Genomic DNA, 15,915 nt, shown 5'->3' with positions numbered 1-15,915 from the left:
GGTTGAGGCTGCATTGCTCTTTGCCAGTCACCCATGTGAGAAATTTGTTATATAAAAAGATTCTTGTGGGTGTGGAGTTGAGATTCAAAAGTAGAGTGAAGCCACAATGATTTCCTATTCCTCCGTGCAAGTCTCCACAATACCTTGTTCTTCCTCCAGATGACTGCAGGGTTCAAAACCAGCACCTGGAGTCTTACCTCACTTTTGGCAACCCAGCCATTGCAAAGAACGCCTATAAGATCTAGCTCCACTCACCCTCTCAGTAGACAGACATGTTCTGGCACATGCAGAAATGTATCACAGTGCCATTGTTGTTTAAAAAAAAAGAATACAAAGTTGAACTTATATTGAGAAATCAACAATTGTGTTTAAATTGATATTCCTTTTTATCTGAAATGCATTTTGGGTGGGTGGAGCCATTGCTTCAATGAATGCAACAGTGGCCTCATTCATGAAGATGAAATCTATGCATTTTCTGGACTGCAAGGAAGCTGCATATTGAACTTTGGAGAGGGGGGAGGGTGCCTCAGACATTTCAAACTAACATGTATCAAGGTCCCAAGTTCTTCTGTGTGGGTTCACTGACCACTGGTCTGACCACACTGTGATGATCAGTTAAATTTCTTATCAGGACTTTTTCTTTTCAAGACGAGCCCAGTGCCCCAATGACAACAACAACAACAACAAAAAAATTGGCACAGCGCCTCTGGATCTGTGTTTACACACACAATGTACACTCCATGGAATCAAAGAGTCAGAACCAGGTAGAACCTTTGTCCCAGTTGTCTTCTGTGAAAATTTTGTTCTTTCCCTTGTAACAGAGCCTATTTGTTGTGTTAGTGAGAAAACACTTTCAGCAGGTGTGTCAGACTGGAAATGAAGCTAACGGATGTTAGCTGAACAGTGTGACCAAATAGTGACCTTTGGCAATTGTCTTCATGAACACCCTGGGGTTTCAAAGCTGCCTCAGACACAGAACTGGCTGACTCTTTTTCCCCCCTCTTCCCCATAGGAAGCTTATTTTTAGGGGTGGATGGTAACCAGAGTCCTGACTTCCTATAAGGTTAACGCTGGACTGGAGCCAGGAACATGAATGTATATCACTGGTATCACATTGACTTTTTGCACTGTAAATAACCTTTACATACAAACTGAAGTGAGATCAAACATTCCTTTTGTCGTGAGAGGTGTCTATTTCTGTTTTTTGAATAAATTTGACTGGGGTATGAGAAATTGTATGGGCTTGTTATATGCATTAACTAGGGTTCATGTACTTGCCACCTTCATCCCTACAAAGTACAGTATTGAATATGATACATTTATAAAACATTAATTTTAATAAAATTGCTGGTTGTTGTTCTAGAGTACAGCCTTGGGTGTTATTTAGGCTACATCTATATTCAGGAACTCACAATTCTGTAAAATACATGTTATGGACTTTATCTCTGCAGAACAGTGTGTTAACACATTAGCTAAACAGTTCAGGAACATTCAATTCAATCCCCAAGGTCACATTTTCTTGTGAGCTCAAGTCATGTAAACCCTTTGAATATCATATCTGAAATGATGGAATGGGAAGCTACTTTACATGATAGAGAGCCTCATCTGATGTCCATTGTAATGAAATGATGATATAGTCTTCGAAGAGCCTATTAAGATAGTTTGACCTTGTGTTTACATAAGGTGCATTAAATCAAATGTTTTATGTGGGTCCACCCATACTGAAGGTTTCAACCATGTAGCTACTTTTTTTTTTTTTACATTAGGTCCATCTGACAGTAACTGGGAGCTGAATTCTCCTATTGTTCCCATACTCATTGTCTACTCTTTGTTTGTTGTGCTGGCAAAAGGTCAAGGGCAGCGATGCTGATCACCACTCGATCCGGAGCCAGGAATGTCCCCATTGTGTGCCGTGCCTCTAGGGCTACACCTCATTCCTGACCTCTGCTGGACCTCCAGCCATGTCCCACAACTCAGAATGATCATCACATCCATTTCTGTCCTCCCAGAGCATAAAAAACGTCAGCTCCAGGAGACCAATGCATTTCTCAGAAACACACTACGAATTTATGAGGTTAATTGGGGGGAGTTTGTTTTGGCATTTAACAACTGGGGTTATCACAGGTAGGCCTACTCCACAGGGTGTGGATGTGACTCATTGAACTCACTGGTGAGGTCAAACTAGTTTCCGATAATTAATTTGGCACCTTGCTATGCTTTTCTCCAAGAATGACCTATTTGGCAAATGCATCTGTGGGAAATTTGAAATGGGAACTTAATGGATCGTTCTGAACAATAGAAAGCAGTGAACATTCTTGCAATTTCAGAGAAGTATTTTTTTCAAATCATGATATTATGAATATAGCGTAGTGTTATCTGCAACATTCACCTATGAGGCTTGAGAGGATACTATAAATATGATAAGAAACCTGCACTTGTATCATGCTGACTCATGTTTTATTTTTGTTATTATTCACCCTTTGTCAGTACTATCAGTACTACATTTACTATGCTTTGCTTGACTAAATAATCTTATTATATGTGTTGGGGGATGTATGTGAAAACCGGTGCAGTTACCTCCGTTAAGTTATACAGCACATTGTACACTATCTGTATGATTAAGTCAGGCAATTCAGAGATTTGATCTTTGGAATTTGAAAACGATTTTAGATTTGCATCGCAGTTTGTGTGCAATACCAGTTCTTCACAATTTCTTACTGAAAAAAACCATGTAGTAATTCCGATAACAGCGTCAGCTGAATGCAAAAATGTTAAAATAACGAATCGACTGCTACATTCATTTAAACATTCAATAAGCCAAAGAAAACAAGGCATAGGAAAGTTTTATCGAACCGATAACACCTCTGTAGTACCGGCTTCTTATTTTAGCCTGCAAGTTCAAACCGTTTCTGTTTTTAATATGTATGATACGCTGTAAATTTGTTTGAGCGTATGACATTAGCCACCCCATAGACATATGTCTATGAACCACCCACTCTCTTCAGTAGTCTCATTAATGCCTGAATTTTCCCAACAAGCGTTTATTTATTAGCCTGTATACTATGGATAATGAAGTTATTTGACACTTTATATGAACTTAGTATGTATTAAGAGACTACTTAATCGGCTAATAATTTTTTGACAACCTGTATGTTTTTTGTTTTGTGTCAGGCAATGTCACCAAGAGGTTGCTTTGGGTCCTTCGTTGCGGTTGGGCGCCAGTCGCGCTTTAAACTACAATCGGTAGTGGCTTCTATGCCTCCACGGCAATAATAAAAGTATAACTGTTTACCTAATCGTGAAAGTGGATCTAATTTAAGCTGTCTTGTGTCACATAAAAATTAATCATGAACCTGGAGTTGCTCGGTAAATATGCATTTGTTGAACTTCAATGTTGGCTAAATATCCTTAATTTCTAGTTTGCTAACTGCAACTGGCGTCTGAATTAGCAGGTGGCTAATGCTAAAGTGCTGAAACGTAGCTAGCGTTATTGTTCTAAATGTGGCACTATAGTGCTTTAAGCTATATCGGCGAAGTCTTTGGCCGAATTACAGATAACATTAGCAGGGTATAAATTGCTATAAAGATATCTTTCACCTGCTGCTTATGTTTTTGTTCCGTATCCTATTTAACCACAACGAAATAGTTGGGAGCTGTTAGTTACGCCAGCGGTAGCTATGTAGCTGGTTATTGGAACTGTCGTTGGCGAACAGTCTTATAATTTAAATTAGGCAGTTAATATTATTAATCGTAGTCAGTTAACAGGTAACTTGGCAAACACAGAGCTGGCTAACTTTAGCTAGCAGAAAGAGTGTACCTAACATTTGCAAACCAACGCAGTGGTTACATCTCACTGCATGGACTGCCTATTTTACCAGATAGTTTAACAACCTCTAGGCTAACTGTAACCTGCCCAACCCATTTTATCGCTTGCTCTGATATCACTTGTGGCTTTTTGTTACGATTCATTCTCGCCACCGTTTGAGTGTTTTTCTTAACTATGGGGAGTTTTTTTGCCGGTTTTCTTTTGTATTTCCAGTGTAAAGCGTTTTTATGTCAGTTTCTCTGTTCATGAATTTGAATTATATTGGTTATTCGTTTTATTGTACGATTATTGCGAGAATAGTGTCAGTTAACGTTAAATTACCTGTGCATAGCTAATTGGCGAACTAAAGTAGCTAACCTTGTAACTTACCACAGACAGAGACGAGCCACTGCTAATTTCGGATCGCACAGTTCGCACAGAAACAGAAACAGAACGGTTCGCACAGTTTTTCACTTTCGCCTTTTGATTCTTTTCAGAGTCCTTCGGGCAGAATTATCCAGAGGTAAGCCATTGAGCTTCCTAGTTGGCGAGCAGTTGTTTGATGATATTGGTTTACCAGATAACTGACATATGCTTGCTAGCTAACGTTGGTGAAGTGCGCAATCATCAGAATCAGCTTAATTGAGTTATGTTACTGACATTGCTAATGCGGTTATTTTATGTTAAATGTTTAATTCTTAATAGTCCGACTGAGGAGTGCACCTGCATTGTATATGCCTACAGTCTTATTCACCTATTTGTGTGTTGTCACTGATATTGATTTTATAACTGTTTGTATATATATACCAGCCCACCCCTCAAAGGGGTTATCATGGTAAAATAAATTAGAAATAACAAAAAAAAGTTGCCAGTGCTTGGTTGGCTAACTTGCTATTAATGAAGTTTTTTTTTTTGTTTTTTTTTCTGTAGACATAAACCTGGGTTTTTGTGTTTGCCCCAGTAGATTGCATGTTTAATTCAAAGACATTTGCCAACTAGCTAAATGGGTTTTTTTAAAATGTATTTGTTTATCTTTGGAAGTAATATTCAAACTGCAAATGGAAATTTGCAGCAGATGTGCAGAGGTGTTTTTGTGTGCTGTTGGATTGCAGGAGGCAGATGGCACGCTGGATTGCATCAGCATGGCCCTCACATGCACCTTCAACCGCTGGGGCACGCTCCTGGCGGTGGGCTGCAACGACGGTCGCATCGTCATCTGGGACTTCCTTACTCGCGGCATCGCTAAAATAATCAGCGCACACATACACCCTGTCTGCTCGCTCTGGTGAGTCGAAGCTTTCATTTAGTCACCAACGTGATTTAAGCAATGCGGTAGAGTGGTCTAACTTATTTTTCTGGGTACTAACAGCTGGAGTAGAGATGGCCACAAGCTGGTCAGTGCCTCCACAGACAACATAGTATCCCAGTGGGATGTCCTCACGGGCGACTGTGATCAGAGATTCCGTTTCCCCTCCCCTATCCTCAAACTGCAGTATCATCCGCGAAACCTGTGAGTGCCTTTCCTCTTCCTGTGTGTGTGTGTGGAGGCTGTGATTTTAGCGCATGCGTCTGTAAATCTAGTCATATGGCAAACGCAAGGTCACTCAAAGGAAAATTTTTGGTTGATCTTTGTTTGTGCCACTCAGAGACAAAGTTCTGGTGTGTCCCATGAAGTCGGCCCCTGTTCTCCTAACCCTCTCGGATTCCAAGCACGTGGTCCTGCCCGTGGATGATGACTCCGACCTCAATGTGGTTGCTGCCTTTGATCGACGTGGGGAGTACATCTACACTGGCAATGCTAAGGGAAAGGTCAGGAGGGTCACTTCAGGGATTTCCTCCCCAGATGTTTCCCTTATTAATGCTTTCTATGCGTGAAGCAGGCTCTCATTGTTTGATGGTTTGGGCCTCTAGATTCTGGTGCTGAAGACAGACACACAGGAACTGGTGGCTTCGTTTCGGGTGACAACCGGCACCAGCAACACAACTGCCATTAAATCCATCGAGTTTGCACGCAAAGGCAGGTAAGAGATCATCAGCCATATTCACTATTTTTCCATTGGAGCCTTAGGTCTAGATAAAACAAAAAAATCCAGTCCTTGAAGACTGAACTGTCTGGGATTATGTGGTTTGCTTTTAAACCAATACAGACATTTGAAATAAGGTTTGTGGACCCCTTAGACAATTAATGATGTACATAAATCACTAGGATGCTGAAACACACCAGAACCCAGCAGACACTGCTGCCTTCCACATGCATGGCATAGAAAAATACCTGGGGAAGTGTTATAGTTTTTCAGACAACAGTTGGGTGGTTAGATCCTGGGCTGGTAAGGTGGTCCTGGATCTGTCTTCTCTGGGACAGCGTGTATCCCAGTGCTTATGAGACAGTGCTAGGCTGCTATTCCTGATCACCCGCTCTTCAAACCTCCCAGCTGCTTCCTCATCAACACGGCCGATCGGATCATTAGGGTGTACGACGGGCGAGAGATCCTCACCTGTGGGCGGGATGGGGAGCCCGAGCCCATGCAGAAGCTCCAGGACCTGGTCAACAGGTGAGCTTACCGTTAGTGCTTCTTCCTCTTTCTGGTGTGAGGGGGTGTTCAGGGCTCTTCATAGGCTATATGGTGGGTGGCTTTGCTGATGAAAAGCCTTGTCTTTAGATAGTGACTTATGCAGCAATTACCAGTCTGGAGCTGACATTTAGGTCGTTTTAAATACATAATCTTGGACATGATAGAATAGTGTCAGAAATGGAAAATGTTTTACAACGTTTACAACGAATACAATGTTTTCCATAAGGATTAGCCTGTGTAGTTTTTTAGTTAAGTGTATTAAGGGTATTGTTGGCAAATTCAAGTCTTTATCTTCTCCTCAGACCAGTTCAAAGTTTTAATTTAATTACATGGATACGTAAATGCAGAATGTTGAAAGAATCGGCCACCAGGGCACTACATCTGAAATGATGACAAAAAACTTTGGACTCGTGATGTCACAACTGCCCTGTTGGCAATCGTATGTCACAACTTGCCATTGTAACAAGTTTTGTGAAATGGAAATGGAAAAACACCGGCCCACACATTCTCTTTCCCCATGGACAGGACACCCTGGAAGAAGTGCTGTTTCTCAGGGGATGGGGAGTACATAGTTGCTGGCTCCGCCCGCCAGCACGCCCTGTACATCTGGGAGAAGAGCATCGGGAACCTGGTGAAGATCCTGCATGGGACTCGAGGAGAGCTGCTGCTGGATGTGGCGGTAGGACCCTTCCCTCACCGACCGCTGTTTCTCTGTATGGCCGTGAGCTGTATCGATACCATGGCGATAGAATTGTTCGGCGTGAAAATGATTCTGTTGTGTGCTGCGGTGGGCAACTGAAAAAAGTACGAAGGATGAGTGAGATTAGTTCAGGAGTTGTAAAACATTTTGGAGGAAGTTGCCATCAGCATAAAGTTCAGGCTTCGCTCGTTTACCTTGCAGTAGTTCCATCGTCTGACTTGTGTCCTCTGGATTTGGCCTCTTGGAACGATGTGTCCCCAGTGCTTGTTTTCCCATGTTGGTCCAGCTGACTCCTCCCTCTGTCCCTCTGCAGTGGCACCCAGTCCGACCAATCATCGCCTCGATCTCCAGCGGGGTGGTGTCCATCTGGGCCCAGAACCAAGTGGTGAGTGTCTGAGCATCCCCCAAAATAATTACAGTATTCCCTCTAATAATATTACCATGGGGAAGTTTTTACTTTTGTTTGTCCCAGGCCTTGTGTTTGTCTGAGTATACCAAGATGATAAACAGTTTTGTACAACATAGCCAACCAAAGAATAATCCAAGCTCACATACACTTGCCTTTGTGTTTTGTTTCCTCAATGCTAGTGTTATTGTTAATCGTACTTTTAAGTTGTATGCGACAAAATGGTCAAGAAAACAGTAGATTAATGAATATATTCTTGTTAGTAAAAATTGGACTTTAAGATTTGAAGGTTCCATGGAAAGCAGTCCCAACTTGTTGTTTGGTCTTCAGGAAAACTGGAGCGCCTTTGCCCCGGACTTCAAGGAGCTGGATGAGAACGTGGAGTATGAGGAGAGGGAGTCGGAGTTTGACATTGAGGACGAGGACAAGAGCGAGCCGGAGCAGACAGGTATCACAGGGGCGTATTGCAAAAATATACACGCCCCTATTTTCACTGTTCCACAGCTGAACGCACCATGTGGAATGTTCCTCAGCGTGTAGGGGTTTTTCGGAAATGACTCCGTAAGAGTTTATATTTTGTTTGCTGTTCCAGTTGTAACTTTTTTTTTTTTTCCGGGCTATCCCAGGCGCAGACGCGGCAGAGGACGAGGAAGTGGACGTTACCTCAGTCGACCCCATCATGGCCTTTTGCAGCAGGTGAGGCTGAGCTTGTAACAGTGGTCTCCGTACCAAAAGCTGAATGGTGGTGAATAGGCAGATATGGTAAAGCAGTGGTTCCCCCAGTGTAGGTTGTCTCTCCAACCCTATCAAAGCACACTTCATTGAACAGCTAGAGCTGCTAAATAGTAGAATCAGATGTGCCAGTTTAGGGTGGAAATGAAAACCTACAGGACGATAGATCTTCTGGAACCGGGTTGGGTGGGTAGCACTGTGGTGAAGTGTTTATGAGTTTGTTGGGGGGGGGTTCATAAAATGTCAGAATGTCCTGGGTTGATGTGGCTGAGTGAGTGTGTACCTGTGGTGGAGAGTTGTGGGTTATTGTGGAGTCTGATGCAGCCGGTCCGTTGGGCTGTCCCGCAGCGATGAGGAGCTGGAGGACTACAAGGCCCTGCTGTACCTGCCCATCGCGCCCGAGGTGGAGGACCCCGAGGAGAACCCCTTCGGACCCCCGCCCGACGCGGCCGGCCAGACCACCGCCGCCGAGGACGGCTCCGCCCACTCGGGGGGCGGAGAGAAGAAGCAGCGGCAGCCCTCTGCCGAGGGGGCCCCGCCCAAAAAGAAGGCCCGCACCACCACCATAGAGCTGCAGGGTGTCCCTAGCGATGGTGGGACATGTGCACCCGCTCACTCTCCTGCTAAACAACCAACACGAATGTGTACCATAGACAAACACACGCAATTACACGCAGAAGTCTGCAGAGGCCGAGGTTAAAGCTGTGGTCCTCTAATCACGTCCTGCACAGCCACAGGTCTCGCTGGTTTTCGCTCGTACTCAGATTTGGCAAAATGAACAAATTTTTGTTCTGCATGAATTCTTGTTCTGAGCTCAAACATTTTTTATGTATCTTTTTTTGGTCAATTAGTTTGAGGAATGTTGCCTTTTTAGACAAATTCTATGTCAGTGTTTATTTGCATACAATGAGCTAATGTTAATGGAGGATGTGGTGTACTATTTACACAACATCACCGCTTATTTTTGTGGTGTTGTGTAAATAAGATAACATCAAAAACGTATTTATTTATGCGGTCTGTGCATGCTACAAGTCAAGAGCGTCATTCCATTATCACAGGATACTTACTTATGCTACTTCACTGTACTTCAAAAGCACAGGCAGGGTCTGAGTGATATACAAGGTGTCATATCGTAACTTAGACCCAGGCCATTAATAAATAACCTCAGCACCCTCAGTAATGGTCTGCTTTGCGTAGCTACAATCCAGACAAACTGTGTGTGGTTGAGGCCCGTATCTGTGGTGAGGATGTAACGCGTCCCTGACCATCTTCCTACCTCCTCCGGTCCTCTCTTTGTACCCACAGAAGTGCACCCTCTGCTGGGCGTGAAGGCCGACGGCAAGTCCAAGAAGAAGACGGCGGGCCGGCCGAAGGGATCGAAAGGTAAAGAGAAAGATTCTCCCTTTAGACCCAAAGTCTACAAAGGGGACAGGGGGTTCCCTCTGGATGGAGAAGGAGGCGGAGCTAAGGGCAAAGTGCAGGCAGAGATGCCAGGTAAGCACCGCCCCCCAAACCCAACCTGAATGCTGTGAGTGACGCTTGGCTTAGACGCTTGCCTCTCAGCTGCTCTGCAAAAAGCCGAGACACCCCCCCCCTCCCCCCAGCAACACCAGCTACCCCAGTACCCGGCCCCTGTCCTGCCATCAAATTCACCCAGCGTAGCAATGAAAGTTAGTATTTCCCAAAAGCATTTTTATCTGAATTTTAAACCCCAAAGTATTAGTATGCATTAGTCTTCTCTTGAGTGGTGAAGTAGCATACAAGTCTGTGTGTTCACACTTTTGTACAGTGATCATTTAAACAGGCTTCTGTTTCCTCTTTGAATCAGTTGGAAGGCAGAAAATATGGCAGAGTCATGTAGTTTGAATGAGATCATCATTTGACATCACTTCTAGAATCAACCCAGTGAAATAACAGTTAACACCACATTGGCTTCCACCTGACTTGAAGGCTGACCGCTCCTCATGCGTTGGGCAGTTCTTCCTCTCACCATCGCTTGGCTCCCCAGTGGGAGCTGTGGATTAATCTGCCTCTTGCGCCCCTAACTCGTTGTCACTTCCTTGCAGCTGGTGCTACTTCCTGCTTGCTCCTTGCCCTTCCTGCTCCGCCCCTGTTGTGCCCCCCTCCTCACCCCCAGCAGCAGGGGCAGGGGGGGGGGGGTGTATTTAAATGTGTGTAGACCTGTGGTGTCGGGTAGATGTGTGCGTGTGCATCTGTGTGCAGTCCAGCTGGGTCTATGTTCACGCAGTGTGCCCCTCACATCCATGTTAAACTGTTTCTGAAGGTTAACTGTGTCTCCTTGGTTAAGAGCAATATCTTCCAACAAAAAGGGCTCAAACACTCACAATGTGGCACAATGAAGAATCTGACCTGTACTCAGGTCACCTCTCCAATCTCACGTATAATGTCTTTTTTTGCACTGTGGAGTAAATTCTATTAGTCGCTCATCCACCCCGAAAACTTTACATACTGTCGTGTTCAGAGAAGGGAACAGGTTTCTCTGCAAGTCGTGCTGTTCTAGTATCATTTCCCCAAAGCGACCATCAGTGTTCGTTCATTGGAGGCTTTGGGGAAATTACTAGGCTGTAAGGCAATTTATCAAAATTCAAGTCGATTATTTAAAAAAAAAAATTGAGTTAATAAATTTGTTAGATGAATGCAGCCCCACTTTTCTCTCGGTTTCTGAATGAAGTTCTCACAGTACACGCAGAGCCATGATTTTTGTATATCCTCTTTGTTTTTTTCTAATGTTGCCGTCTTTCAGTCAGAATGCTTTTTATGTGTTCTAATGCAGGATCTATCAATTAATCACACTAGCTTAAACATTGTGTACTATATACCAACAAAGTTTGTGGACTAGCTCTGCTAAAAGAGTTATACAAGATTTGTGGTCCCAAATAGGACACTTAGGCTTGCTGGAAATGAAGCAGGCTTTATAAAAGTGAAAAAATCGGTGAGTATATTGCCTCCCGCTTTAATATCCAAAATTGCCAATACAGTGTACAGAACACTAAGAGTATGAATTAGGCTTTGTGAGAGAAGGTTTGAATCTTAAGCAATCCGCCCAGTGGTGAGTACATGTTGTTTGAAATACAGTAGACACATACAGGGCTGTTGCAGTTGTCAAAGATCAGTGCTGATAAGAACTTGATGGAGAGGAGACTGAGTCATAATTGAACAGATTGGCAGTTCTTTACACGAAACATGTAGGCATTCAAGAATTGCATAAATGTTGTCTTCATAAACATGACTTTGCCACTTTAGAAAGCATGCATAAGGAAATGTAGCATCTAATAACAATAATGATACTGAGGAAGAAAATCGTGAAAATATACCCTATGTCATTGGGAATAAAAAGCACTGCATTTGGTCACAAATCCTTTTTCATGTAGCAGTGGTGTGCTCATTTTGGGGATTCACATGTTTTGAGAAGGCTGTAGTGAGCTGATTTATGTAAGGGATGATTCAGTGATCATTCCCACTGTGGCTGTTGAAGTTTCTGCAGTAGTGCTCGATGCTGTGGCCAGTAGTGCCGCTGGCCGTCCTGATTTAGTCAGGTATGCGTGTAGCTTCGGTGGATGAACTCGTGTTATATGGTAGATGTAAGAATGTTTCATTATGAATATTAGCGTTTTTCCTTGCACTCATTTTAAGTGTGCAGTGCAGAAAGGCTCTCCACCCGTTTCAGTGACTAAGAAGACAAGCTGTGAGCCTCTTGCCTCTTGTCCAAGTTCAGGCTGTCTAACCCTCAGACTGGTCCAGATCGCTCCAGTTCCCCTTTAAAGGCGCACGTGCAGATCACTTTCTGCTATCAAAGCAACCGACTTGTTTCAGGAGTTATAAATCAAGTGTCCGTTCATTGGCCTTTAGATTCTTCTTTTGAGAAACTGTTTCCTTGCCGTTCAGTGACCTTACAGAACATTAATCATCTGAGATGATCATCAAATTACCACATGTGAAGCTTCTGATCATCTGGATGGACTTTTATAATAAATGTGTTGACGCTCACGTACAGTTCTGCTCTGTAGTAGGGCAAGAAAATGCACCGAATTAAACATGAGAGAGAAGAGAAATATTTAATACTTGCTTGGGCTCAAAATTTTTTACTGCTTTGAGAAACTCACAGCTTCATCAGTTTGGATATCGTTTCAATTTGTCTTTCATAATTATAAATAATTTTATTTGTCCATATTTCATCTCGATGACACGTCCCTTTAACTGTGTCATATTAACTTCTGACAGGTGTATTGTAATTAATGGTAGATGGAATCATTTGCAGCACCCGCTGGTGTATCTAATAATTTATGTGATCCCCTTAGGATACAGGCTGAAATACACATGGCGCCTCGTCAGATGTCTAGTGAACGGCATTTCCAGTTTCCATTTTACTACATTATAAGCCCTCTTTCCTGCCGTTGCTTGTTTTTCTGTGCGTTTTTCTATAAATGATTCTCTTGGTATCTTTTTACAGGAAATTTGGGTCCACCATCGTACAAACAGCATGATGTTCAGGGGATGGACTAAACATGTAAACCACAGCGCCACCTGGTGGCTGGAAGCCAAGAGACCACTTACTCCTCGCCCCCCCCCACTCCCCCCCCTGCAGATTCCCTGACAGTGCACCCAAGAGCACTGCCCATATTTCTAACAGTAATCCACCTTTACCGCAGTGGCTTCTGGGTGCTTTCGCAGGGTGCACCACCGAAGACGGAGAGTCTATGTCTCGGTAGGACTGTAAGATCATGATTGCAAAGCCAAGGTTACTGTTGTACATTTATTCTGCACAGCTGCCATGTGACTTTCACAAACATCGCTCTGATTGGCAGACTGCAAGATGAGAGCTGAAGATGTGTCTCTGAATGAATACTGTTCATAGAGTTGATGGAGGAATCTCCTTGATTTCTGGAGATCATTTATAACAAGGGGCTGTGCCATTCTTGTCCATTTAAAAACAAACAACAAAAAAAAAACTGAAGACTTCTTCTTGTCTGTTCTTTTTTTATTTTTATTAAATGCATCTGGCTTTTATGGTGATGAAACAAAGAGTATGACAGTGAATTTTCTACCTGTGAAATCTTTTCATTACTGTAATGATCCCCATCATGAGCTGTCCTCTCTTGTGTAAATGTTTGTTTTTTTTGTTTTTTTTAAATAAAAATAAGTGTTTAGATTAAACTGCACCAGCCAGATGGGTGCCAGCTGTTACTGAAACTTCTTCATTATAAAAAAATGTCTTGCAGGCAGTTTGTTGTTCACACACTAGTATTACTTATTAGTAACACTAGGTGGCAGCGGCATACTGTAAAAACCCATTAGCTCTACAGTAAAGACAGTAGTACACATAAAACAGGATGGCAGTCGTTTATTCAAAGTCTCTTTCTATTTGAATGCTTTTGCTACTGATTTTGGACTCTGGTTTGACGCACCAGCCAATCCAAATTGACAGACCCAAGTAGAGATCGATGTTTTATTTTTGGATGTTGGCTGTAAAAGTCAGTGATTTGTGTTTTTATTCTAGACCTTGGCCTTGACAGTTCAGCCACATGTTAAGAAAATAAATTTAAGAAACAAGGTATTCCCCTGGACATACATGTAGGGTATAATCTGGCTTTACAGGATGTGTAGCTGATCACTGTAATGGCTGGGGTAGGCAAAGCTTGTCTCGGGCCTTAAATAACATTTGCATACCAGTAATCTTTTGCTTGTAAGACTTGTGTAGTACGTAACTATTTTAAGTTGTAATCGGGGTGTCTAACTTCTTTAGTGAGAATTTGAGACTTTGATTTGTGCTAGCATTCTGGGATAAAATGCATTTAGAGAACACCTATTTTCTGTGAGCAGTGTTAAGTACTTGGGAATTATAACTATTTTTCCTTTTATTAGGTAAAGAAGTCACTTAAAAGCATAAGCTTTTTTACATAAGGAAAAATGGGTATGAAAAAAGACTTTTATGCTTATGCTTTGTACATAAATGTTTGTTGTGTTGTGTAGATACCATTTTTATATTTTCATAAACGCTTCATAAATTAGTCCTGGTTGAGTTGATCCTTTACTTTTTAAGTTCAAAAACCTTGACACAGAAACAATAAGTGTAGTGTAGAGTGTAGTGTGCCAAACCAACCACATGCTCTTTGGTGACTCAATATAACATCAAGAGCTTCATCGTGCTTGATGGACTGAAGCTTAGAATAACAGAGAGTAGATGCTTTCAAATGAGCTTTGCGTGGCAGGGTTGTTGCTGGTTGGAGGGCAACCATTTAGATTAACTTCATACATGTTCTTGGTGCTCACCATTAGAGAACCTAAGCAGCAGACATTTAGTTCGTTTTGTACGTTGTGTTTACCAGATGATTTAGGTGGATATAAATGCTATCCTTCTGGCAAATGGCCACTAGAAAGAGCTCTACAGGATTTAAAAAAAAAAGAAAAACCATTTGGATATGTTTTCTCTGGTCAGTGAAAAGCTTAGAATTATGGCATTGGGAAGCTAATGCTGGGTATCACGCATCTCTATCCATTTCAGTTAGAATAGCAGAAAATGTTCTCATATTCTTTAGCAGAATGCAATGAGACTGTCAGGCGTGGTGAAAATGTGCTATACTTTGGAGGGAATGTACTTCTCATGATTAAATTTTACCTTTATGTACGTTTAGCCAGCTAGCTAATAAGTGAACATTTCCATTTAATCTGACTGCTGCCAAAGTCATGATTCAGCATTCATGGATTATGACATCACAGCCGTGTTACTGCATATTTGCAAACAGGCTGACGTGGTCCAAAATGGGTATACTGTAATCCTTTAAGTGACAGACATTAATGTGCTTAAGGGGAAGGAGTGTAGCGCGTAAAAGAAAATTATTGCGATCGTGTTGAGTATCCTGAGTAATAATGCCGTTTTGCTCATTTTAAAGTCTCTGCTTCTTTTCCTCAGTTTTAGTTTTTGGGGCCGGTCAGTGTTGTGGGCGAGCGACTGGGCTCGTTCTAGAACCGGGTGAGGCTGTCCCCTGCTCTTAAAGGCACTCATCCGGAATCACTCCTGCAAGTATGCAGCTGTATAAGTGGGCTGTATGTTAAAAATGTATACTGACTAAGGCCACGAAGCAAATAAATAATTTAGTGTAATGCAGTAATAAAGATGCCTGGTGACCAGGGACAGGATGAGCAGTTTGCCTCTAATGGCTGAAACATTTACATAATCAGGTGTTTTAAAACGTTCAGAAGAGCCTGTTCATGTTTTGGAGTGCACTGTGCTGGCACTGTATGTTTGCGGCGCAGTTTATCAGAAGGCCACGGTCATGTTGTGTTTAGCCCCTCTACATGTTATCCGGGCTGCCATTTTGCGGTTTTTTCTACATTCATGTAAATTCACTGCTCCAAGATGGTATTACCTTAGCATAGCTTGGAGCTGTCGGCTGACTGTCTGACTTGACTGACTGTCAGACTGACTGTCTGGCTGACTGACTGACTGTCTGACTGTCTGACTTCAGGGGTGCTCCTTCATTCCCCAGACCTGGGTGGTCACCTTTTATAGAAAGGGCAGCGAGGTTGAGTGACGTTCACGTCGAGCTATGCCTCGATTAGCGCGTCGCTACGTGGTTGAGGCAGGCTGTAATGGTGTGTATTTATGTAATCCCGTGGAACTGATGTGCTTAACACAGAGCGTTCGAGTCGCGGCTCTGGAGAGAACCAGCGGCGATGT

General features: G+C 42.8%; 1 protein-coding gene across 4 annotated transcripts; it reads left to right on the top strand.

The window, feature by feature from the left end:
* The first annotated feature begins 3,206 nt into the window (after positions 1–3,206).
* Positions 3,207–14,245, top strand: rbbp5 (retinoblastoma binding protein 5). 4 transcript variants are annotated; one of them, XM_064306155.1, is made up of 14 exons: positions 3,207–3,366; positions 4,303–4,328; positions 4,918–5,090; positions 5,175–5,315; positions 5,452–5,614; positions 5,717–5,826; positions 6,238–6,357; positions 6,904–7,057; positions 7,392–7,463; positions 7,815–7,932; positions 8,111–8,180; positions 8,565–8,809; positions 9,522–9,599; positions 12,688–14,245. In XM_064306155.1, exons 1-14 carry the CDS (start codon positions 3,348–3,350, stop codon positions 12,738–12,740), a joined length of 1,542 nt encoding a protein of 513 aa, XP_064162225.1. In that variant the 5' UTR covers positions 3,207–3,347; the 3' UTR covers positions 12,741–14,245. The 4 variants fall into 4 exon arrangements, with proteins under 4 accessions (XP_064162225.1, XP_064162223.1, XP_064162224.1 ...); XM_064306153.1 differs by having other exon boundaries at positions 9,522–9,710; XM_064306154.1 differs by having other exon boundaries at positions 8,541–8,809.
* Positions 14,246–15,915: the final 1,670 nt, after the last annotated feature.

Source organism: Anguilla rostrata, chromosome 13, assembly GCF_018555375.3.
Source record: "Anguilla rostrata isolate EN2019 chromosome 13, ASM1855537v3, whole genome shotgun sequence".
Taxonomy (NCBI): Eukaryota; Metazoa; Chordata; class Actinopteri; order Anguilliformes; family Anguillidae; genus Anguilla; species Anguilla rostrata.
The sequence above is the reverse complement of the archived record's forward strand: the minus strand, read 5'-3'. Positions and strand labels throughout refer to the sequence as shown.

Bases quoted from the DNA above. Each gene is read 5' to 3' on its own strand.
- rbbp5 (XM_064306152.1), top strand. The intron at 5,615-5,716 runs GTCAGGAGGGTC...TTGGGCCTCTAG, and splicing joins CTGGCAATGCTAAGGGAAAG to ATTCTGGTGCTGAAGACAGA. The intron at 5,827-6,237 runs GTAAGAGATCAT...CAAACCTCCCAG, and splicing joins GAGTTTGCACGCAAAGGCAG to CTGCTTCCTCATCAACACGG.